General features: G+C 44.2%; 1 protein-coding gene across 3 annotated transcripts; it reads right to left on the reverse strand.

Moving 5' to 3' along the window:
- Positions 1–4,784: 4,784 nt before the first annotated feature.
- LINS1 (lines homolog 1) lies at positions 4,785–23,423 on the reverse strand. Of its 3 annotated transcripts, none has more exons than XM_037145923.2 (8): positions 23,352–23,423; positions 22,437–22,582; positions 12,940–13,427; positions 12,740–12,829; positions 11,790–11,931; positions 10,790–11,380; positions 9,253–9,424; positions 4,785–5,674 (listed from the first exon to the last, which is right to left on the reverse strand). In XM_037145923.2, exons 3-8 carry the CDS (start codon positions 13,321–13,323, stop codon positions 4,792–4,794), a joined length of 2,262 nt encoding a protein of 753 aa, XP_037001818.2. In that variant the 5' UTR covers positions 13,324–13,427; positions 22,437–22,582; positions 23,352–23,423; the 3' UTR covers positions 4,785–4,791. The 3 variants fall into 3 exon arrangements, with proteins under 3 accessions (XP_037001818.2, XP_037001817.2, XP_037001819.2); XM_037145922.2 differs by lacking the exon at positions 23,352–23,423 and adding an exon at positions 23,214–23,301; XM_037145924.2 differs by lacking the exons at positions 22,437–22,582; positions 23,352–23,423 and adding an exon at positions 23,214–23,294.
- Between the last annotated feature and the right edge of the window lie 44 nt (positions 23,424–23,467).

The following is a 23,467-nucleotide window of genomic DNA, read 5'->3' on the forward strand; positions in this document are numbered from 1 at the left end:
ACACCAGTTTTCAAATGGTACACAAGTTGAAACCCGCTGTCCTTTTGTGGTATCTCTTCTCCCCGCCTGTGCACACTTAGATCCAACTAAAATTGCTCTCAGATGTCTGCCACTGCCTCCCGGTAGTTGGAACACCCAGGGGCTTCGTTTCAGACATTCTGAACTCCATATACGCTTCACTTCTCAAAGCCCTGCTGAACCTGTTGTCTGCTAGCATTTTTTTCTCCTGCCAATGTAATTTCTTTCCTCTTCCTTCTTCCTCTACCGAGGACCTTCCCCCTCCTCTCTTACATCCCAGAGCCTTCTCCCATGGTGTTCTGACTCCTGTGTTTTGCTCAAATGCCTTCCTCATTTTCAACACAGGATCCGCCTGTTGAACATCAGCATGGACTGATGATGGGGCCTCAGGGGAAAAAGATGCATTTTCTTCCTCAGACTTTCTGTTCCCTACATCCTTAAACAGCAGAAGCATCTATGCAGTGAAAGAACATGCCGAGGTGGATCCTCCCCCTCTTTTTAAAAACTTAGTGTCCCCACCACCTCTCTTCATCATATGTTTAAAGACTCAGAGTCTTTTAGTCTTGGAAAATTTCTTCAATTTCTGTATACATTCTCCTCTCTATTTTCCCTTTTCTCTCTTCGCAGAACTTCTATCATTCAGCAATTGAACTTTGTGGACTGGTCGCCAAGTTTTCTCATCATTTCTCTCTCCTCTTTTCCAATTTCTTTGTCCTGTTGCTACGCTATCTAGATTCCTTTAACTTAATTTTATGACATTTCTATTGAGTTTCTGTTTCTGTACCATGTTAATGAGGTTTCTTTTTCCCGCTGAATGTCCTCTTGCACAGCCTTTGCAACCAATGCTCTCTGAATGTATGAACCGATTAACTTCCTCCTCGCTTAATCTGTCTCACATTAGAAGATGTTCCCCAAATGCCCTATGATCCCTGGCTGCTCACTCCTACACGTAAATGCTCGTCGGAAGCTCTGCAAACACAGGTGAGTGTTGCAGCTCTGGATTCCAGAGGATGGAGGTTGGGCTGAGTGATTTCTTAGAGGAAACCCCACTGTATCTTGAGATCTTTTGGGTTCGTTAGAGTCTCCAAAAGTCTCTTCTGGTTTCCTGGGGGAAGACTAGACATAGTGATGGTTTTCAACACTCAGTGTAGCAAACGTCAAACCGACTCGTTTGGCGTGCCGTGCCCGGTGTTCCCCCTTCCAAATTCCCACGAAGGATGTGGCTTTCTGGGGCTGCCAAGTCAGTCTTCGTGTCTCATTGCTCTTGATTTTGGTCCCTTTCTGGAGGGAGAGAGCCTGGTGCAGGCACTCGGCTGGAAGGCCTTGGTTCCCTCGCCCGTTCCCAGCGCCCTGACTCCAGTGGGGCCTCTGCGTGACTCTTTGCAATCTTTCTACTTGTCTGCCTGGCCACTCTACTTCTGCATTCCCATGGAAGTCACTCCCTTCAGACACCAAACCAGCCCTTTACTCAAAAGCCTCCTTGGCTCTTGACTGCCTACAAAACAGTCAAAACTCCTTAGCATCACGCCCAAGGTCTTGGGTGACCCACCCCCAAGGTTATCTTTCCAGCATGACCTCTCGCCATACCACCCACTCCCCAGCCCCAAAGCTATAATAATTTCAGTGTTAATAGTGCACTACCCTCTGTCTCAAAGACAATCAAATATGGAGAGGAAGTTGGAACCTGCCTGCTTGAATCCATCACCTGGTCTCTGCCACTTGGCCAGCTGGGTGATGTTGGGCAAGCCACTTAATCTCCCCATCAGTAAACCAGGGATCTGAATACTCCCTGCCCTCCAACAGTGTTGTGAGGATCATGGGCACACTCAGAACAGTGGCTGGCACGTAGGAAGTGCGGTGTGAGCGTTTAAGTCTCTGCACACCTTCCTGCCTCAGTAGGTTATCAAATACTTGGAGAGGAAACTCCTCCTGTGCTCAGCAGATGTCACGTGGTTATAATGGGACAACAGGACACTCTTTGCTGGAGACAACGTGAAAAAGAGCTTGGCAAATGGGGACTGTTGACTGACAGTTAAACTATACCATGGCAAAGGCCATACAGTGCAGTGGAGAGAACACGGAGAGTGAGCTTGAATGGTTCCACACCGATGGGGAAGGCTTCACAGGTCCAACGTGGAAGGCGGGGCTTGATGCCTGGCTGTGTAAGGAAAGCAAGGTCCTGCTGCGGGGACAGTGGGTGGGGGGAGCCCCGCAGGCTGGAGAAGCAGGTTGGGGCCGGTTGCACAAGGAGGCCCTGCGGAACCTGTTTGCTCCGGTGGCTTGTTTCCAGCCGTGTATGTCAGTTTCACCATCCCCCCAACGCGGGGAGTACCAGAGACGATTTGGGGAAGTTGAATAGCTGAGATGCAGCTGCCGGACAATTGTTCAGAAAATAAATTAGAACGTGCTCCCAAATAACGTGGAAGCCAGACACAAAAGGACACACATACTCTAGGATCCCATTTATATGGAAGACACAACCAGGCAAGATTGATCTGTGTGGTTTTAATTCAAGATGGAGTTGTGTTATAGGCAGACAGTGGACTAGAAAAGGGAGGCTTCTGGGATGCAAGTAACATCATTTCTTGATCTGGGTCCTGGCTCTACAGGTAGGCTGCCTGTGAAAACTCATCAAGTTGGGAAGTTATAGATATATATACTTAAGTTGTGTACCTGTAATAGTTTAAAACAATACAGCAGACTCATTGCACGGTGCTCACTGAGGTGCACATATGCTTTAATTCGGAGAAGAGGTGGCTTTACCAATGGGGCAGATACCCCTGGTTTTGTGTTCCTTTAGGGACTAACTCAGAACAGCTCTTGGGTCCCCTGAATGGCTGAGGGCAGTCACAGGACAGCCAGCACCAGTCACCTACGCCCGCAGCGGGGCTGCATAAGTGTGTGACGAACTGACTCACATTCAAGGGCAGGGTACGTATGTGGGGGCTCTGCGACACCAACTCTTGGCATCTGTGTTAAATCGCCTCTTTCTCATTCTAGATATAACGAGGGGTGATCGCTCCCTATTAACCTTATAGAGGACTTGCGACAAAAACATCCGTGTATGCATGACTTAACGCATTCAACATTTCTGTGCCCTTGGGAATGTAAAGAATGAGGTTGGTTGTGGCATTTTTTTTCTTAAAAAGCTATTTTCACTAAAAATGTGTATGTACACAGTTAAAAACAAATAAAAGAATAAAAATGATATATGAGAAGTCAAATCTTCTACTTCCCATCTGTTTCCCAAGCAACCACTATTACAACTTTCCTATATATTCTTTTATGTTTTATAAGCCACAAAAGCATATAGAAATCTGTGTATTACTCCTGCCCCCCCTTTTCTTAGACAAGTGGTGGGCAGCATACTCATATTTTGCTATATGTTTTATATCTGTAAACACAGATACAGCTCAGTCTTTACATAAGTATTCCACTGAGTATGTGTTATGACTTATTAACTTATTTCTAGTCTTTTGCTTCTACAAACAATGTGACATTGATATACAAACTCTTGGATATACACTAACATTCTTTTTAATTTATGTAGAAATTGCCCCAACATATGCCCCAACTCTGTTATCAAACTTTTTGACCTCTGCATTTCTAATTGTTTGACATTAGTAACTTGTTATTTTTTTAAAGATTAATGAAATCTTTAAATAAATGTAGTTATTCTTACAGAGAGGGGAAAGGAAGGAGAGAGGGAGAGAACCATCAATGTGTGGTTCTCTTGCATGCCTCCTACTGGGGACCTGGCCTGCAACCCAGGCATGTGCCCTGACTGGGAATTGAACCTGCAGCCTTTGGTTCACAGTTTGGCACTTGATCCACTGAGCCACACCAGCCAGGGCTCATTGTTATTTTAATTATCAATCCTCTGATCTTTTCACTTGTGCCTGAATGAGTATTAACCTGTTTTGACTACCAGTCTTTAATGTCTAGTAGGCTGTCTTCCTTATATTCCTCTACCATTTAAAAAAATTAAGGATATTTCAGATTTCTAAATAGTAAAATTACCTAGGGGTTAACATTTTTTTTAAAGACTAGTCCCTGTTCATAGACCATCCACACATATATACATAGAGCTAATTACATCTTTTAAAAAGATTGCTAAGATTTACAATTTTTATGTATCACTAAAAACTGGAGGAAATAATAATGTACTGGGTTAGCGTTCCCCCAAATTCATGTCCATCCCTAACCTGTAAACGTGGCCTCATTTGGAAATGGGTAACTTGTGGATATAATTCTAATTAAGATGAGGCCACACTGGATGACAGTGGGCCCTGATCGAATGCCTGGTGACCTTGTAAGAGGGAAACTGGATACAGACAGACACAGGGAATCCGAGCATCCTGTGACGATGGAGAAAGAGATCTGACTGACGTGGGCACCACTCAAGGGACACTCAGGACTGCCAGCAATCACCCACCAGCAGCTACAAAGAGGCGACCTTCCCTGGGGTCTTGATGTAAAGCATGGCCATACCACACCTTGATGTTGGACTTGTAGCATCCAGAACGATGAGATGCTCAATTTCTGTTAAGTCTCCGATTTGCAGTAATTTATTACACAGCCCTAGCAAACTAACACAATAACCATTTCAAGTGCTGTAAAACTGTATCAAGTGACTGATCATTTTTAAGTCACTAAGCTGTTTCCAATAGGCAAAAAAGAAAGGCTTACTTTAGAAAACCATTTTTTCAGGTTTTCTTTTTACTATTATCCCACCAAGGCAAAAACAGTTCTGGGAAATGAAATGCCACTGTTTTACAAAGCGTTCATACTTTTATTACATATTGCTTCAATCTGTTTCAACAACTTCAAAAGCGCTGTTGGGTTATACGGGAAAAGATTTTTCTTCTGCAAACGGTAAATGGCACCTTGGAGCTCCTCAAAGCATTTTACCGTTCTGTAAGATATTCCTGCTTCAGAGACAGTGTCATCTGGGGCTATGTCACCAGCAACAGAGAAAGGAATATTCGATTCTTTTGGAAACACGGGCCTTGACGGAAGCTCCAGACTAAGTTCTTTCTCATCCCCACTTGTTCCGACTGTGTCCTGGGTTTTCTTCATTGCTTCCTGCTGTGAAGATGTCTGTTTACTATTTGCGACACAGAGGTCTGTGGATTCTACTTCAGAATCATCAGAGCTGTCGTAATCCACCAGGCTCTGAGAAGCTTGCTGGGAAGACAGGCGACTAGCCTGGGGTGCAGCGTGGGTCTCGGGGAACACCACGACCTGGTTCCGTGGTTCAGGCGCAGCACCAGCAGCCCAGGAGTCACGGGCATGAGCATTCCCGTGACCGCCAAGAGCTGCCAAAAGACTGAATTCTGTTTGGTTGCTGCTTTGGCCTTGGCCAGGTGAGGACATAAAACCGCAAATACTCATGCTCTCGTTAGAGTCCATTACATCAAAGTCCTTGCAAATGGTGAGAAATGTATCCCAGTCTTTGAGCAGTAATTTTAAATATCTGACGAAATATTCAAGAAAGCAGGTTTCTGATGAAATCAAAAAGTCCAGAAGAACTGTCGAATCAAATCCTATATTTTTTAAAAGGAATAAAAAAATACAGTGTGGGTTATAGCCATTTTCATGTGTGTGACGGTGCCACAGTTCTTCTTGGGTCGGACTTTCAGCGGCTTCATATTCCCTGAAAATGAAGATAAGGGAGACCCCAGATTAATGGCTTTTTACAAAAATAAGTTCTGGCAGATATAATTCACCTATAATAAAGTGACCTACCAGGACTTCCGCCAAGATGGAGACGTAGATGGAGGATCCACCTCGCCTCTGTGCACAACCAAATCTAAGAACAACTATTTTTAACAGCAGTCACAACCAAGCCACACGGAAAACCGACAATACGGAGTCCAAAGGACAACTAGATACTCGGCTGGACAGGTACGAGGAGCGAGGCCAGCAGCGGAGCAGGTTAGCAAGAAAAAATTCCCGGGGCGGTGCACGGGGCGCGCAGGCAATCGCCAGAGAGCTGGCTGCTGGAGCGCACAGGGAAGAGGCGCGGTGGATCCGTCGGTCGCGCGCATTTACGTGTGGAGAAACCAGTGAGAAGGGAAACCCGTGCGGTGCAGCAGGCTCGCACAATTAGGATCGGATAAGCAAGCCCGAGGCGTGTGAGTGACTGGATGCGCTGGGCTAGCGGAGAGGAACGCCATTGCTCCCTCTCTGACCCCGCCCCCACACACAGCGTCACAAACCAGTGACCTGGGTCGCCCGTCCTGGTAAACAACTAAGGCTTCGCTCCGCTCACTTAACAGCACGAATAGACCAAAAATGGCTCTAGGACAACTCAGAGCCCCAGAACCGATAGACCTAAGTGATGAAGAAATAGCCAGTCTTTCAGATGCACAGTTCAAAACACTGGTTATAAGGATCCTTACAGAACTGGTTGATTTTAGTCACAAATTAGAGAAACATATGGAAGCTAAATTAATTGAAATGAATGGTGATACAAAAAATACCAATAGTAATGGAAAGAAAATTGGGACTCAAATCAAGGGAGAGGACCAGAAGGAAGAAAAAAATGATCAAACAGAAAGGAATGAAGAAATAAGAATTCAGAAAAATGAGGAGAAGCTTAGGAACCTCCAGGACATCTTTAAACGTTCCAACATCCGAATTATAGGGGTACCAAAAGGGAGAAAGGCACAACCACCAGCTGAAAAATTATTTGAACAAATAATAAAGGAGAATTTCCCCAAGATGGCAAAGGAAATAGACTTCCGAGAAATCCAGGAAGCTCAGAGAGTCCCAAAGAAGTTGGACCCAAGAAGGAACACACCAAGGCACATCATAATTACATTAGCCAAGATTAAAATGAAGGAGAGAATCCTAGAAGCAGCAAGAGCTAAGGGGACAGTCACCTACAAAGGAGTTCCCATCAGACTGTCAGCTGATTTCTCAAAAGAGACCTTACAGGCAAGAAGGGGCTGGAAAGAGGTATTCCAAGTCATGAAAACCAAAGATTTACAACCAAGATTGCTCTACCCAGCAAAACTTTCATTTAGAATGGAAGGACAGATAAAGTGCTTCTCAGATAAGACCAAATTCAAGGAGTTCATCATCACCAAGCCCTTATTATATGAAATGTTAAAGGGACTTACCTAAGAAAAAGAAGATAAAAAAGATGAACAGTGAAAGGACAGCAAACTCACAGTTATTAAGAACCACACCTAAAACAAAAGCAAACTAAGAGGATAGCTAGATCAGGAGTAGAACCATAGAAATGAAGATCTCATGGAGGGTTAGCAACAGGGGAGTGGGAGGAGGGGAAGGGGGGAGAAGGTACAGAAAATAAGTAGCATAGACAATAGATAGAAAATACATAGGGGGGAGGGTAAGAATAGTAGGGGAAATACAGAATCTAAAGAATCTGAGACACATGTTCATGAACTAAAGGGGGAAATGGTGGGGGAGGGGTATGCAGGGTGGAGGGGAAGGGAGGGGGGAATAGAGCAAATGTAATGGCATAATCAATAAAAATAAATAAATTTTAAAAAAAGTGACCTACCAGATTACTTTTTAATCTATGTGTTATTTTAAAAGAAAAACATTTCAAACCCATCTCTTTCTCCACAAACTCTACATAAATCTGACTCAATAAAATAAACAAAATCACTGACTTCGGTAGTTCTAGTCTCTGTGCCTAACGAAAGCACTCTGTCTGCCAGCACTTGAAACCAGACCTCTTCATTCCTGCTGGTCACCACTAACCCCACGCAGTAGGGCGGGTCAGGTGGGCTGCACCCCAACCTCCTTCCTTCCCTTCTACACTCCTGGTCAGTAGTGGGCATGTGACCCAGATGACCAATCAGAGTACCCCATGCTCCTGGCCACCACGATTGGTTCTGATATGGACCTGTGACCCACACAGCCAATCAGATGTCCCCTGGGACTGCTGCTAGTGGCCCTGACCGAGGCTGAATTCAGAGCTGTGAGAGAAAAAGAGTCATAATCAATCACATGATCTGAATCCCAGTATATACAGTTACGCCCGATGCCAACTTGGCCCTTTAGAATTGCCAATTAAGAGCCTATAAATTCCAACTTTTGTGTTGGTTCCTATCATTTACAGCCAAATAATCTTAAAGAATACAATTACCTTTAAAAATACATATGGCACACACACGTGCCTCTCTGGACACAATGAACCAAGGTTAAGAAAGTTAGAAATTCACATACAAAGTGAATTTAACTCAGAGGCTTCCTCCTTCCCGAGTGGCAAGCAGCCGGCTTGGAGCACAACAAAGATTATTCTGAAAGGCATGTGCATTCAGACGGAATGTGTGTTTGACCATTTCTGAACCTAACTCAAATCACATGCAGGAATTCCGTGTTCTTGATTAGACCCTTTCAGAAACTGGCCCCAACCACTCTCAGTCTGAAAGCGACCACGGCCGGCAGGGTCAAAACACCAGTAAGGGCTGGCGGCGCAGAACCGCACTGGCCATCATTAGGGAGAAGGCCCTTCCTCTGGGGCCAAGAAAGAAATGGGAACAGAGCAAGGACTTGAGCAAGTCAGGGCTCCAGGAGAGCAGAAGCAGAAATCAGGTACAGGGTCACCAGTTACTAACTTCATAACCAATTACAGGTACTTGCCACGAGAAGTAGGACCCCAAGTACAGCTGTTTTAATAAAGCAGAAACAGGATCAGTTAAAATGCCATCAGTGACATCACTCCATAATCGATTTCAGAGATTTGCCTCAAGATGATATCCACTGCAGTTCAACTGTATACTCCAATGAAGACCCTGAACAGACTCCTTCAATGACTGACCGGTTTGGACTTGTCTTTACAAAGGCAAAAGTCACCGTGTAGGAGCTCCATGTGGAGAAGATAGCCTGAGAGGCAAAAACCATCCTCAAACATCAGTGAGAGGAAATGCAGAGAAGGGTGCTAACTGGCCCCGCATTGCACAGGCGGCACAGAGGTGAGGCCGCACCAGAGCCCGTGTTTTCCCATCTGTCTGCTTCTGCTGCCCTGGGTCTGCCCGGCCGACCAAGTTTGCAGTGAGCACTCAAGAGCAATCTCATTTTCATGCGGGGCTGAGTTAAAGAAAGGAACAAAACTTACAAGGAAACCACAAGCTTGTTAGGGAATTTTTTCCCCCTTCTAATGATGGAAAGTAAATAACAGGTCCAGCAACAGTATTAAAAATGTTGTCTGCTTTCCTGGCCCGCAGTTAGTAAAATCACTTAAAATATACCAACCTGCTCAGTTTTAGGAAGATGCCCATGGACGCTTTGGCAGCCTCCAGCATGTCATCGTCTTGTTCTATGAAGACCCGGGACAGCCACTCGCACGGATGCTGTGCCCACACAGAGGGCTCAAGGTGAGGCTTTAGGAAGGCCAGCAACTCCGACATGAACCTCTGTAAATCAACTTCAAATAATAACAGTTTCAAAGCACCAGCAACAGTTTATGAGTATTCATATTTGCCTACTTTATACATATTGATAGTTATTAGCTCTGGCTGGTGTGGCTCAGTGGACTGAGTGCCGGCCTGTGAAGCAAAGGGTTGCCAGTTCAATTCCCAGTCAGGGCACATGCCTGGGCTATGGGCCAGGCCCCCGTAGGGGGTGTGCGAGAGGCAACCACACATTGATGGTTCTCTCCCTCTCTTTCTCCCTCCCTTCCCCTCTCTCTAAAAATAAATAAATACAATCTTTAGAAAAATGCATTATTATAATTCACACTCACATATGCCTGCAAGTTAGGGATTATCTCAACTTTGCAAATTAGGAAACTGAGCTTCAGAGGAAAAAAGTGACTCACTCCATAGAATACTATTAAAATGTATAGGCAGATTGTCTGTTTGCTACAATTGCCAAATAACTAGTCATCTTTGAGAAATAAAAGTTACATGCATTCTTGCCAAAAGCATGTAAATGAATGCGCAGTAGACAACAGAATGTGCAGTCGACAACAGCTGTCTGTTACTAGTGGCAACAGTGCAACAAAACGAAAATAATTTTGCTTTGAAAGTAACAAAAATTTTTTTTGTTTGTTTAAAGCATTTAAAGACAGTACTGCTATCAAGCACAAAAAGCAAAGAGGTTTTGGGAAGTTTCAACTGCAACTTAGAACTCTGAATTATATAACACATGCCACCTAGTGTTGTGAATTATAACTGCACAGAATCATATCCAATAAACAGTTACTATCAGCAAAATGATGTCCAGAGGAATTCAGGGAAGTCACTGCTTACAAGTCACACCTTCCACTAAAACTGCATGGTGCTTATTTAGAGATACTTACTCTTCATTGTTCTCAAATGAAAAGGAGAAAAATGACACCCAAACACTAAAATTGAATATCATGCTTTAAACGGCTGTCCCTGGACTCTGAGATGAAAATTATATGCAACACTTTTCCCATCAATATAACTTTCCACACATTAGTAGATATATCAATTTTATGAAGGAAAATTTGAAAATACTACATATATCCACGTATGAGGTGACTCATGTCACTTTGCAGTGACTCAATAGCACCTCCCTTTTTTTAACCCATCATTAATTATGCTATGCAAATTAAGCTTAGTCCCCCAAAAGCCAGCGTTTCTTAAGGTAATTCTAATTTTCTTTTGTTTTTTGAAGGAAATCTGATAAATCATTACCTGGATTACATATACAAGAGCTTAAATTAGTAGAAGTAGTTCTGAGATTTGATAATTACAAATAATTTTACTTCAGTAAGTCATTACCCATTCATTGGCTTGCCTACAAAAGGGATCAGGAGAATTACCTTTCATTTCCTTTGCTGAAGCACAGTTTTGAAACTTGATTTCTAAGGATTTAATGATAAGCAAACTGGCTGCTCTCAGGATCCCGTGATCTGGACCAGGGAGACACTCGCAGCCAGGCTGCACGTCACCGCCTGCAAAGCAGGAAGGTCTCCCACAGACAGACAAAGTCTTCAACAAACCCAAATCCACAGCTTGCAGAACAGCCTCAGCGAGGGCCAACAAGTCCCCGTCTAAATGCTCATCTGGTGGCACTGAGGCAGCGACAGATCCCCGACAAAGGTCTTCGCCCACTTTGCAGAGGAGGCACTTCTTAATGAAAACGACGACCTTCCTCTTGACGAAGGCCTGAACCGGCCAGGCCACGACGTGCAGCACACAGGGAGCCTTCAGAAAGAAGACCCTCTGGCAGGGGAACGGAGACTCCAGGTGGAGCCTGGAAGCCATGAGAAGTTCAAGCAGCTCCAGGAAATGTATCAGGCTGTTCACCATTTTAGAAGGGTCTTGGAGGTTTTTGAAATGCTGAGAAAACAAGGAATTGTAAAAGGCTTCCAAAGTCGCATCCAAAGGAGTCAGGAACTGTTTTAGAATTTCTGCAATTAAGAAATAGTATTTATGAACAACAGGAAAAACACAGCCTTCTTTTAGCCCACTTTTACGTTTCCATTGTTATCAATGTTATCACTTTACAAGATGAAAAAGTGGATTTGCATTGTTTACCTCTAATGTCAACAAATGAAGATACACTAACGGGCAACAGCCAATATGCACTTTACAAATAAGCATAACATCCGATTATGCTATGGATATATAATAATGAAAAGCTTTACCTTTGTTTCCTTTAAAAAGGTATCCTCAAATCAAAAAATACGGGGCTAAATTCTTTAGTTTTTCATACTTCAGGACAGATCAGACGTCATACAATAAACTTGACTCTTTGTTATAAATACAGTTCTTGGGAGCAAGATCACGTTGATTGTGTATGGGGAATACAGTCCGTACCTGTTTTTTGTGAACCTGTGCCTTTAAGGATTTCTTTCACGACAGCAGTGAGAGTGTGGAGGCAATACAGGACTTCCTCGTTTTCAGAGTATTCAGAAAGATGTTTTTGGCAAAAAGCAATCCAGGAACTACTTAACGTTATCTACATACAAGTGAGAACGTTTTAAAAAGTGGTTAAGTTACAACACTTTCTTTATGACTACAAATCACATATTGTATACAACTCTATACAACTTTTTTTTAAAGTATATTTGTTAAAACAAGGACATGAATAGCCCAATTTTTTAAGTAAAAATTCAGTATGTCATAGAAATAAACGACCAAAAGGGAACAAGAAAATAGCAGCAGTGGTCATCTCTAGGTGGTAAAATGTGTAATTTTTATTTTGCTCTTTATATTTCTCATTTTCCAAATTTTTGCCATAAATACCACGTTTTTTTGTATTCAGAAAAAAAATGTTATTTTCAGAAAGGAAAAAGCATTTGTAGCTGAAAGTCAGTAGCAGCTTAGATTTATTAAGTAATTTGGAAGGAAGAGAAAAAAAGCTCAATTTAGTAATTTCTTTCATTATGCTGAGGACCATTCTTAGAATTTCTTTATAGTAACCTATAGAAATGGTCTCAGTCTCTGGCACCGGTTCCTAACCCGTTTTTTATGAGGGATTAGAAGCCTAGCTACTTCTTTGACAATCTGAGGTTATAGACCCTCAGACCTAAAACCACACCCTACTCCGCCCCCCCCCCACCTCGGGTTAAGATTTATAATGAGTTACAACATATTTAAGATTCTAATCCTGGATACAAGTCACTATCATCTTATCGTGGATTTATGGGCTTACTATGTTTTCAAACGTGTCATTGATACAAATATTTGAAGGGTAAAAAAATTGGATGCCAAAGAGTGATTTTAAAGAAACTAGAAAGACGCAAAAACATAGTTTGATTACTGACCTTTTCTTTCAATCGGAAGTACAGAAGTAACGCAAGGCACTTTGCAGCCATGTGACATAACAGTTTATCGGAGCTCTGGAACATACGGGTCTATAGGAAAACAAAACAAATTTACCCTCTATTGCTGCTGTTTTTAAAACTCTTATTTAAGAAATGTAGATCCAAAAAGATATTTAACTGATAAAAAACAAATGGCTTACTAATTTAGAATCAAAGTCAGAGGACTGTAAAAGAATTTTAATGATCTCTCTGTATCTCTCCTTGGCGTGGAACGTAGTCTCGACAGACAGGGTTCTGGTCACCATCACTTGGACCACAGTTAACTGAAGGAGCGTGGTTTCCCAGGCCCTGCTCTTCAAACCCACGGCAGCTCCGGAGGTGGGACATGAGGGGGTGCTGGGGGGCTGGCACTTGCCCCGGGCACCGGGGGTGTCTGAGCACGCTGAGGGGCTGGCTGTGGGGCCACCTTGGTCTGGCCACTCGGGGTGGAGATAACAGACGTAATCCTGGTTGTCATGTTCAAGTGCAGCTCCAAGAAGTACCTTCTTATATAATTGCTCTAGAACTTCCAAGGACTCTTCCATTTCGATAGCCAAAATGTATCTTCTAGGAAGTTTGACAATTCCAAATGGTAAATGTGGAACTTAGAAATGTGCGGAATCGGTAAGGTGCGTCTCTTCAGTGAAACCTAAAATAGAAACGGTAATTTTAAAATTATAAGTGTTACATACACTGTTAGTATAAAGGAAAGGTATCTGTTTCCACTGAGCCATTTAAGTCTCTTAAATTAAAGGTCACCCTGGTTGCTTGATTTCTAAAATGGAATGCTGGTAATAAGAACATTGTTTTAAGGCCATAAAAACAAAAATGTATGTTTTCCAGACAGATTTAAGGACATAAAAATTATCTTTAATTTTATCACAGCGTTCCTCTAACCATTTTCAAAGGGCTAACACAGTCTCTCATCTTTAGTGCCAGCAGCGGTGCTGGAGAAGCTCCCCTGTGCATTGTGGGAAGTGGAGCAGCACCCCAGACTTCGCCCACTAAGATAACACTAGTGCGCCCTCTGGAGGTGAAATCCACCAGGCTGGAAACCACCTAGCAAACTCCAATTCATGAACCTCCTCCACCTTCCATTAACTTATACATGGAAACTTCAAGTTAGGAAGCTGTATGGTTATTGCTGATCAATTTCCAACTTCAAGTTACATAATACAAAGAGATCTTAGTCATCACTTGAACCATTAAATAAAAGTTATAAAAATGCCATCCCAGGAAAGACACAAGATGTTAAGACAAAGTAATCCAAACAGGAGTAAAGTGTCTTGTAACCAAATGCAAATGTGGACATCTGGTTGACCCAGAACCATTTAGGGCACAGGTGGCAAACAGAAGGCCCGTGGGCCAAACCCAGCCTTCCACCTGGTGTTACTGGGCCCGGCGCCTTGTTGAGCGCTGGGCTCCTTGCCCCTAGTTATGGAATAGTTACATTTCTATAGTTCTAAAATTATTTCGGCCCTTTGAAGGCAACTGCAAGGCTGATGTGTGTCGTCCCCCCCCCCCCCGCCCCCCCCCCCACCCCGTGACAATGAGTTTGACCCCCCTGGTTTAGGGTCAGAGAGGGCCGAAAATGGCAATCAGCTACAGGTGATTATCAGAGGGAGTGCAGTTACAATAGAGTAAGCAGGGCAAGGAAAACTTGAAGACTCTGGCATAAGCAGAGGTTACTAAATGCCCTTTCAATGAAAGGGCGGTGCCTCTGGGAATTATCTGGTCCCGAGAGGCTAGGTTCTTCCCTCCCCTAGCAGCTACTTTACACCTCTGTAAATTATGACCAATAGCAATGCAAATGACTTGTCTATACACATGCAAATAGCTGGCTGGAGGAGGGGCCACGGTCTCGGCAGTGGGAAAAAGCCAGCTTCGCTTGCATTTATAAACACATTTCAACCTTCCGTTCCTCCAGGTAAAGTTGTGGTTCTTTTACTGTAGAAATGGTTGTGCCATCTGCCTGGTTCTTTCATGCATTCATGAGTTAAATAAGATGATGGACTCCCATTCATTTTATGTGGGTCATGACGTTGTCCTCATTCACCCTTGAACAAAATCCAGTTTCCTGCCTTATTTGTGAATGCCCTGCCTACGCTGAACCTCCTTCCTCACTGGAAGAGATCTCTCTGAGGGCTGCCCATCCCCCCCCTTTATACTGGGTCCCACCCACACCGTAAAGCCCAAAGACCTGCCCTTGGTCTGCAAACCTCCCTCTCTACTGGTTTCTGCCCCCTGCTTGTTAGCTTCTAAGGAATTTCAGTTCCTGATCACCCACCCCCAGAAGACAGAGCTGCCCCATTTTTGTCCTCTGGTGCAGAATAAATATTAAGAAGCCTACAGAGTTTTATTTAAAGTTACGAATAAAACTTTTGTTAGGTTTCCTCTGATTCCCATTTTCAAACTGTAGAGTACATTCGCTATGATTTAAAATGTAACTAAGTACCAGCAACCTTGTTCCCTTGGACAGTGTGAAACTTTACCTGAATCCCGTGCTTCCAGAAATCGGAAATGGTCAAGCGCCAAGTATTCCAAGTCAGGGACTCACAGCCACCCTTCTTCACTGGTACCCTTGTTCCATAAAACCTGTCATTTTTTCCTCCTTTGAGAGGTTTCCCAGTAATGAGCATTTTCCTGTTGCAACAGCCTAGGTAAAATCATCTCTTTAATCATCTTGTTTATTTTGTCAGCCACCGTCAGAAATTAGTTTTCATATTCCACTTCAAAGCCTAACTCTACTGTACCCATTTTACTTATAACAGTAACATTTCTTCCCAATAAACTACTGACATTTTTATGTCAAATACTCTATGACAACAGACTATTTTAGGTTATAAAATAACACATTCTGAACTTATTATTATCATTTTCCACCACAAATGGAATTATTTTTATTTCAATGCTATAGCAGTGAAATAATTCTAAGAGTATATAAATCGAAGGCCCTTAAGTTTTACCCTAAAGGAGAATAAAATTGCTGTTATCTAAATACCTTCTACTCACAAAAAGGGCCATTTCAAATGATTCAACCATTTCAGCACACACACAAAAGCGAATGCCAATAAACAAACAGATAAACAAACAAAGGCATTTTGCAGGGGGGGGGGGCGAGGAATGAACTGTTTCCCAACACAGTCTTTGCCAAGGATGGTTGGGAGAAATTAGACTGAAAAATTAGAAACTTTCAATTAAGATACAGATTCAGAATGACCCTTTATAGGCAGAGGAAGAAAACCAAGTCTCCACTAGAGGTCATGATGCCAGGCAGGTAACAAACGAACGAAGAAAATAGGTGCTAAGCTGCTTCTTTTGTGACTCAGCATAAACCTCCTAATGACAGAGTCTTTTAAAACCTTAATGCTGGCCGAAGCGACCTGCATTAAAATAAATGTCTGTGGGCAGCCCACTAAGCATTGAGAACTGCAGTTGCTCTTTTCAGTCGTTTTTTGCAAAAAAAAAAAAAACAACCACCAATTATAGCATCAAAGGAAAGGGCGCATTTTAAGAAAACTGGGGAAATTAAACCACCACCCTTTTTTTTTCTCCCAGAAGTGGTGGCTTCAAAGTTGGTGGCCTCAGACTGCATCGCCACCCTGACACGGAGGAAGGGGACCCCTCAGACACCCGGTTTTTCAGAGACTCGGACAAGGCAAAGTGTCTGGGGAAGGGTGCTGGGCAAGATGGGGAGCTCTGAAGCCAGCTAGAGTGGATAAATGAGAGAGAGAGAGCTGTCGGGCCCAGGGAGGAAACAAGTATTAGGAGAGGCCTCATTCGGACAAGTGAGTGCTTCTCCGAGTTTTCTCAGAAAATTCCTCTTGGCAGAGGACAGTGAAGGGGGTAAGGGGTACCCATTACAAGCACAGAATCTGAAGTCTCTCTTGCACTGTTTAAGCACCATAAACTGTTTTAAGTTTGCATGCTATGACTAAAGAACCTTGTATGTCTTGATATTAAAATAATGTGTTTCCCAACCACCTTCACATACAGTTGACTCTTAGGAATCGTAATTTCATCAAGTGCCTATGATACGTATGAGACGCTATTCCAAGTGATTTAACTGCCTCACCACCATCCCATGAGGCGGATTCTGCCTCATCAGACCCACGTTACAAACAAGGAGGTAAGGCACCCAGAGATGAGGTTATGGAGCGAGGTCAGTGGCAGAGTCTGGATTTGAACCCGGGAAGTCTAATTCCAGAGCCTATAGCTTCTTAATCTATATCGCGCCATTGACGAGGATGCTGAGATTCTCCAAGCAGAAGAAGCCAGATGCTCTAAACAGGGCTGGCTTCCAGGATGCTGATTCCCTGCCTGGTTAGACTCAACGGGAAGTTCAGGGAGGTGGGGGAGGCCTGGATATCAGGGCCGAGGTTAGGGGAGGCTGATGCGGGTGGTTAAGCCCCGAAACAGAAAGGACAGAGGTTCCCATCGTCCCTGTCTATCACCTGGGCCATCAAAGCTGATGAGCTTTGATTTCAAACGTGCCTCCCTCCGGTATAGAAAGGAGGGGGAAGGGACACCTTCCCAAGAGCCTGCCTGTGCTGGGCTCCTTCCCTTTGCCCTGCTCCTTACACTCCTCACCTTTCTCCCAGGCCCTGGGAGGCGCCAGCAGGAGCTGGGGGAAGGGAGGGGGGAGGGGATGGGAGGCAGCTCTTTCAAGTTTTAGGAACTCCTTCCCTTTACCTGGGCCTAGAGCAGGTAGTGGCAGTTACAAGCCCCAGGGGTACGCCAGCCCCTGCTCTTTTCCTTAAAACAACGCTGCTCAAGTTTCAGCTGCCTCAGAACCATGCGGAAATCTGCAGGGCCTTACTCCAGGGATTTCAGACACGGTAGTTCTGGGACCCGGCCCAGTAATTTTTGTTTCTATTGTAACTAGTTTCCAGGTTACATGCCGAAGCACTGACAATACTTAAACCCTCCACGCACTGGTAAACCGTCTTTTTATTAAACTCTTACCTATAGAACTCTCATACAGGTCAGGATTTTATTCTATTTTAGCATAAAGGGAAAGCCTGATAATTAAGTCATCGATAAAAGACTTAAAATACATGATGAAGGCCGGTGGTGGAGTGCTTTTCTGGTCTATTCACAAGAGCCTGAGATCTGGGATTGAGTCAAATGGCTTTACCACATAATCCTGGAAGCCTCAGTCTCCTTCTGCGTTCAGGGGGCGTATTGATAGTATACCCAGGTCACAGGGTACTGGCAGGGTTCAACTACAGGTGACTGTCCCTGTAATAAGCCCCAGGGAACATCTGCCAGCATTTCCAATGCCACGGCTGGCCCTGTTAAGCATGTCCGCACGTGGCGGGACTGACCCACAGCCTGCCTGCTCTGCACACTTCTTTTACTTCCTCTGCACTTTTATTTACAATGTACGGCTGCTTCTACTTTTTTATGTTTATTTTTAAATTATTTATAAGGCTGCTTCTAAAAAATAAGTGAACATGGTTTGATTTTGAGGCAAAAAAAATCATACTTCTCCCCCATTATTAAGGCTGCAGCCACTTAAGACAGGCACTAATATAAAACACCACATCTTCTTGTTTCTTTTTTTTTTATTGAGCTGTAACTGACTTATAACATCATATTCGTTTCAGGTGTTCAAATACATATAAATATAAATGATCACCACAATAACTCTAGTAATGTCCTTCGACACACACAATTCCAAAAATAATTATTTTTTGTGATGAGAGCTTTTAAGATCTGTTCTCTCCAAAACTTTCAAATATGCATGGTGACAATACTGACCACAGTCACCACTGTAGGTCACATCCCCAGGACTTATTTAAGTTTGCACCTTTTCCCGCCTCTACCCATTTGCTCCCATTCCTCCAGCCCCCATTTCTGACAAACACCAATTTATTCAGTATCTATGGGCTTGGTGGGTTTTTGTTTGCTTCTTTATTCATTCACCCATGGATAGACACTGAGGTTGTTTCCATATCTTGGCTATCGGAAATAATGCTGCGATGCCAGATTCTTGATAAGAAAGGTAGTAAGCGCCTGCTAACAGGTGTGGGCCTCCTGGAGGGAGCAGCGTAGCAGGGCTCGGTCTCGGAGATGGGAAGAAGGGCAAAAGCAAGAGGTCACACTCATCTGAACTTGACAGCTCCTCTAGGGCCATCCTAGTTCGCCTGCTGGATAAACTCAGGAAGAGCCTGTATTGGTTTTAGACAAGTACTGCAATAGTCTGGCTCTCAGAAGCCTAGAATAATATAGAGGGATGGAAGCATGTAATATAAACTTGATCGCCAGAAAATAACCCTGTGGAACTTTTCCAGACAGTGCTGTTTACACTGAACACTCCCAGGGCAAACTTTTTTGCATAGGGCAGATGGGGAACATTACCATCAGAGCATGTTAGTCCCAGAAAACAAATCTCAGAGATGATCTAGACCAGTGGGTCTCCAGCCCTAGCTTCCGAATCCCCTGGGAGGCTTGTTAAGAACACGGGAGCCGGGCCCGGCCTCAGCAGTTCTGATCCAGTGGGTCCAAAGAGCGCCCGGCAACTGGACCAGGGACCCTGCTTCGATGATCACTGACCAACCTACCCACTCTGACTAGTAAGGAGTCTGAGAGCATTAGGTTTATATTCGATCACAGTAATGCCACGCAGTTTGGTGGGTTTTTTTTCATGGTAAACCTCTAGTGTATCAATATAAAAAACAAAATGTTTCCATTTACGATGTAGCCTTTCGCAGCCTACATCCCTTTCCCTCCTCCTCCTCCCGCCCCGCCCCCCAAGAAAACCCAACACCAGTGGCAGGACCTTCTATCAGTGTGACGGTTCAACCACCTACATCACACTCAGTCCCTGAATTCTGAATGCTGTACAGACAAATAGGATTTGATTTTCACTTGAGAAAATAAGGTTACCTGTCCCATCTCAGCAGAGTGGCACACGCTGAAAGGTCTGAGTAAGAGCAGGGCTTTTATGGTGAACACATCTACACAATCCAGTAAGAGGATGCCGATACTGCTTTATTTAGTCCCTTGAAAGGTGCCTTTCTGGCCCTGGGTCTTGATATAATGCTGTTCCCTCTGCCCAGAAAGCTCTGCCACTTCTCCTGTTTCAAGCTTGAACATAATTCTCTATGCCAACTAACTGGACAACCTAGAGAAATAAATTCCTGGAAACATATAACCTACCAAGACTGAATTGTGAAGAAGTAGAAAATCTGAACGGGCAGATTACTACTTAGAAGACCGAATCAGTGATCAAAAACCTCCCCTCACTCAAAAGCCCAGGACCAGGTGGCTTCAGAGTGAATCCTACCAAACATTTAAAGAGGAATAAACACCAATCTTTCGTGAACTCTTCCAAAACTACCAAAGAGGAGGGAACACTTCTGAACTCATTTTACAAGGTTAGCGTTACCCTGATACCAATTCCAGACACACAGACAAGGGCACCCCAAGAAAATTATGAACACCGAGGAGAAAAATCCTTAACAAAATCATTAGCAACAAATTCGAAAACATATTAAAAGGATCATACACCATGATCAAGTGGGATTTACTCCAGGGACACAAAACATGTTTCGATGTCTGTGAACTGGTCAATGTGATGTGCCACGTTAACAAAATGAAGGAAAAAATCATATGATCGCCTCAATAAATGCAGAAAAAAAAGCATTTGACAAAATTCAACGTCCATTTATGATACAAAGTCACACCAAAGTGGGTGTAGAGGGAACATACCCCAACACAATGAAGGCCACACGTGACGAGCCCACCGCCAACATCATACTCAATGGGGAAAACCAGAAAACTTTTCCTCTATAAGATGAGGAACAAGACAAAGGCGTCTACTCTTGCTGCTTCTACTCAAAACAGTATTAGAAGTTGTAGCCTGAGCAATCTGGCAAGAAAAAGAAACAAAAGCCCTCTAAATTGGAAAGAAGTAAAACTGTCACTACATGCAGATGACATATGATATATAGAAAACCCTAAAGACTCCACCAAAATACTGCTAGAAGTACTATTCAGTAATGTCGCTGGACGCAAACTCAATAAACAAAAATCTCTTGCATTTCTATATACTAATAATGAATACCAGAAAGAGAAATTAAGAAAACAATTGTATTTGCTTATTTACGGTTGCATCAAAGAGAATAAAAATACCTGCGAATAAATTTAACCAAAGATGTAAAAGACCTGTATAAAGCAAGATTTTAATGAAAACAAATTAAGGAAGACAAATAAATGGAAAGTCATTTATGCTCACAGACTGGAGGAGCCAATATTGTTAAAATGTCCATTCTACCCAAAGTCACTTACAAATTCAATGCAATCCCTATCAAAAGTGTGACGGCACTTTTCAGAAGCAGAGCAAACAACCCTGAAACTCCTGTGGAACCATAAAAAAGACCCTGAGTAACCAAAGCAATCTTCAGGCAATCCCGAGGCATCCCACTTCCTGACCCCTGAACTCTATTAGGAGGTTACAAAAACCTCCACACTAACGAGTCCAGAATCCACAGCCAGGGCCTAGCTCTCCTCTGGGCTCTATACTCGGTATCTAAATGCCACTGAAGAGATCCACTTCGGGGGTCCCCCAGGCACCTTCAGCATAAACTCAACTCACCAACGGCTCCTTAAGCTTGTTTTCCACCATACTCCCAGTACCTCAGCATAGGGCATCTGTATCTCCTGGTCAACCCAGCTAGAAACCTAGACATCTGACGGGACCCTTCCTCCCTGCACTCCCCTCCATCCTCACCGCCACTACCGCAGCCCACCACGCCCACGCTGGACCACTGCAACAGATTCCTTGCCAAGTGGTCGTTTTGTGGCCTACCCTATATCCACTTCCTTCTAAAAACACTTTTCCTTAGGATCAAGTCCAAACCCCTGACCATGGCTTTGTAAGCCCTTCAAGAACTGACCATTGGAGACTCCGCACATCAGGGACTGACAAACGAAGTTCTGGGGTTTCTCCAAGTTCTTCAGGGACATTGTATAGGGTTTGGACGCCCAAGCTTGCCTAGCCCATTGTTTTTGACTAAGTCATACTCCGTTTTCTACTTTCCACTCTCAGCCTTCACCTTGGAAAGCTCCAGTCTCCGCGAGGTGGTCTGTATACACAAGTCCGGGGTAGGGTCCCTGCAAATTGCTCCCTCAGCGTATAGGGCAGTATTTGTCTTGCTGCATCACCCGTAACTATTTTCTAGTTTGGTTCACACTGGATTATAAGCTTCCTTGGGCAGGCCTGAGCCCAGTTTGCCTACATAAGCCAACAAGTACTTCAGGAGTATTTCTGAATGAATGAAAATGTAAAAGCAAATATTGGGGCAAACTGGAAGTGCGCCCCATATCTGCCATACAACATCTTAGTATGTTTTTACTGCATAGAAGCAATTCATATGTTGAAATTACTTCTCTTATATAATTAGGACATGGGTGGTAGCCAAATATCTGGTGTATTGGGTGACTTCGTTTAAAACAATGTCAACTCTTTGTCCAGCCTTCCATATTTGCGGTAACCCGGCTCCCAGCTGGTCTTCTCCTTGGATCTGTCAGCGATCTTTTCAAAACATAAATAAGATACAATAACTTCTCGCAGGACCTGCAAGGTCCTGCGAGATCTGCATCCTGTCCCACACCCCCAACCTCATTACCAAGCATTCTCCCGCTTACTCACTCTGCTTGACTATGCTGGCCTTTCTTGCAGTTCCTATCAACAGCAAAGGTTATTCCAGGGTCAGAGGCTTTGCGCTTTGGTTCTCTCTGCCTGCAAAATTCTTCCCCCCAGATCTTGGCATGGCCGGATCCTCCACATTCAGATCGCTGCGGAAATGGCGCTTCGTCAGAGAGCTTTCCCGACCGACTACCTGTCTAAAATAGCCATCACGTCCCAGACACACTTGATGCCATTATTCTGCTGGATTTCCTTTACATAATATATCCGAATAGTAATTTTGTGTTTCTCTGTCTCCCCTGTTAAAAGTGAAAGCTCCAAGGGCCCAAGGATATGCATCTCTTAGTCACCGTTGTGTCTCTGACGGCGTGAACAGTAGCCGGCCAGTGAACAGTTGCTTAAATGAATAAATGCACCTAATACGCATGTCCATCTCGCACGTTTTCTGTTTTCTTTCCCCCTTCATTCACAGCATTCCGTGAAGATCGCTATCCTCATGGGAAAGAGCAGGTGAAGAGTCACCGCCGCTCCAAAGACAGTCCTCTCTTTCGCGCTCCGCGAGCTATACTCTGCCTGGTAGTTAACGGGGTGTAAGGGACAGAGACGAGCCCAGGAGCCGGCGCTCCAGACTGAAAAGCGCCAAGGGGCGGTGGGACAAGGCGCCCCTCTCTTCGCTTCCCGAGACTGCCGCTTCCCCAACCTTAAGTCCTTAGGCCAGCCTCTTAGTCGGCCGCAAACACGGCTCCCTGGCCGCCGAGCTCAGCGGCCGATCCCCGTTACCTGTCAGAGATCTCCTCAAGGACCCCTACCATCACACCGCCATTCCAGCAAACACCGGCCCCCTCCAGGCCACCGTAGTTCACAGAAAGTATAAGCTGGCCCCTCCTTCCGCATGCGCAGAGGCCCCATTTGGCGTACCGTGTCTCTTAGCAACCGCTTTGAGTCCCTCCGCTGGGGGCGGGGCATTGGAAGGCGCGGCGGGGAAGCTGAGGGGGAAAGTGAGCGAGGCCAATCAGAGACGGGTCCCAGCTTCA

This window comes from Artibeus jamaicensis, unplaced genomic scaffold (assembly GCF_021234435.1).
Source record: "Artibeus jamaicensis isolate MK-2021 breed Jamaican fruit bat unplaced genomic scaffold, CSHL_Jam_final scaffold_612, whole genome shotgun sequence".
NCBI lineage: Eukaryota > Metazoa > Chordata > Mammalia > Chiroptera > Phyllostomidae > Artibeus > Artibeus jamaicensis.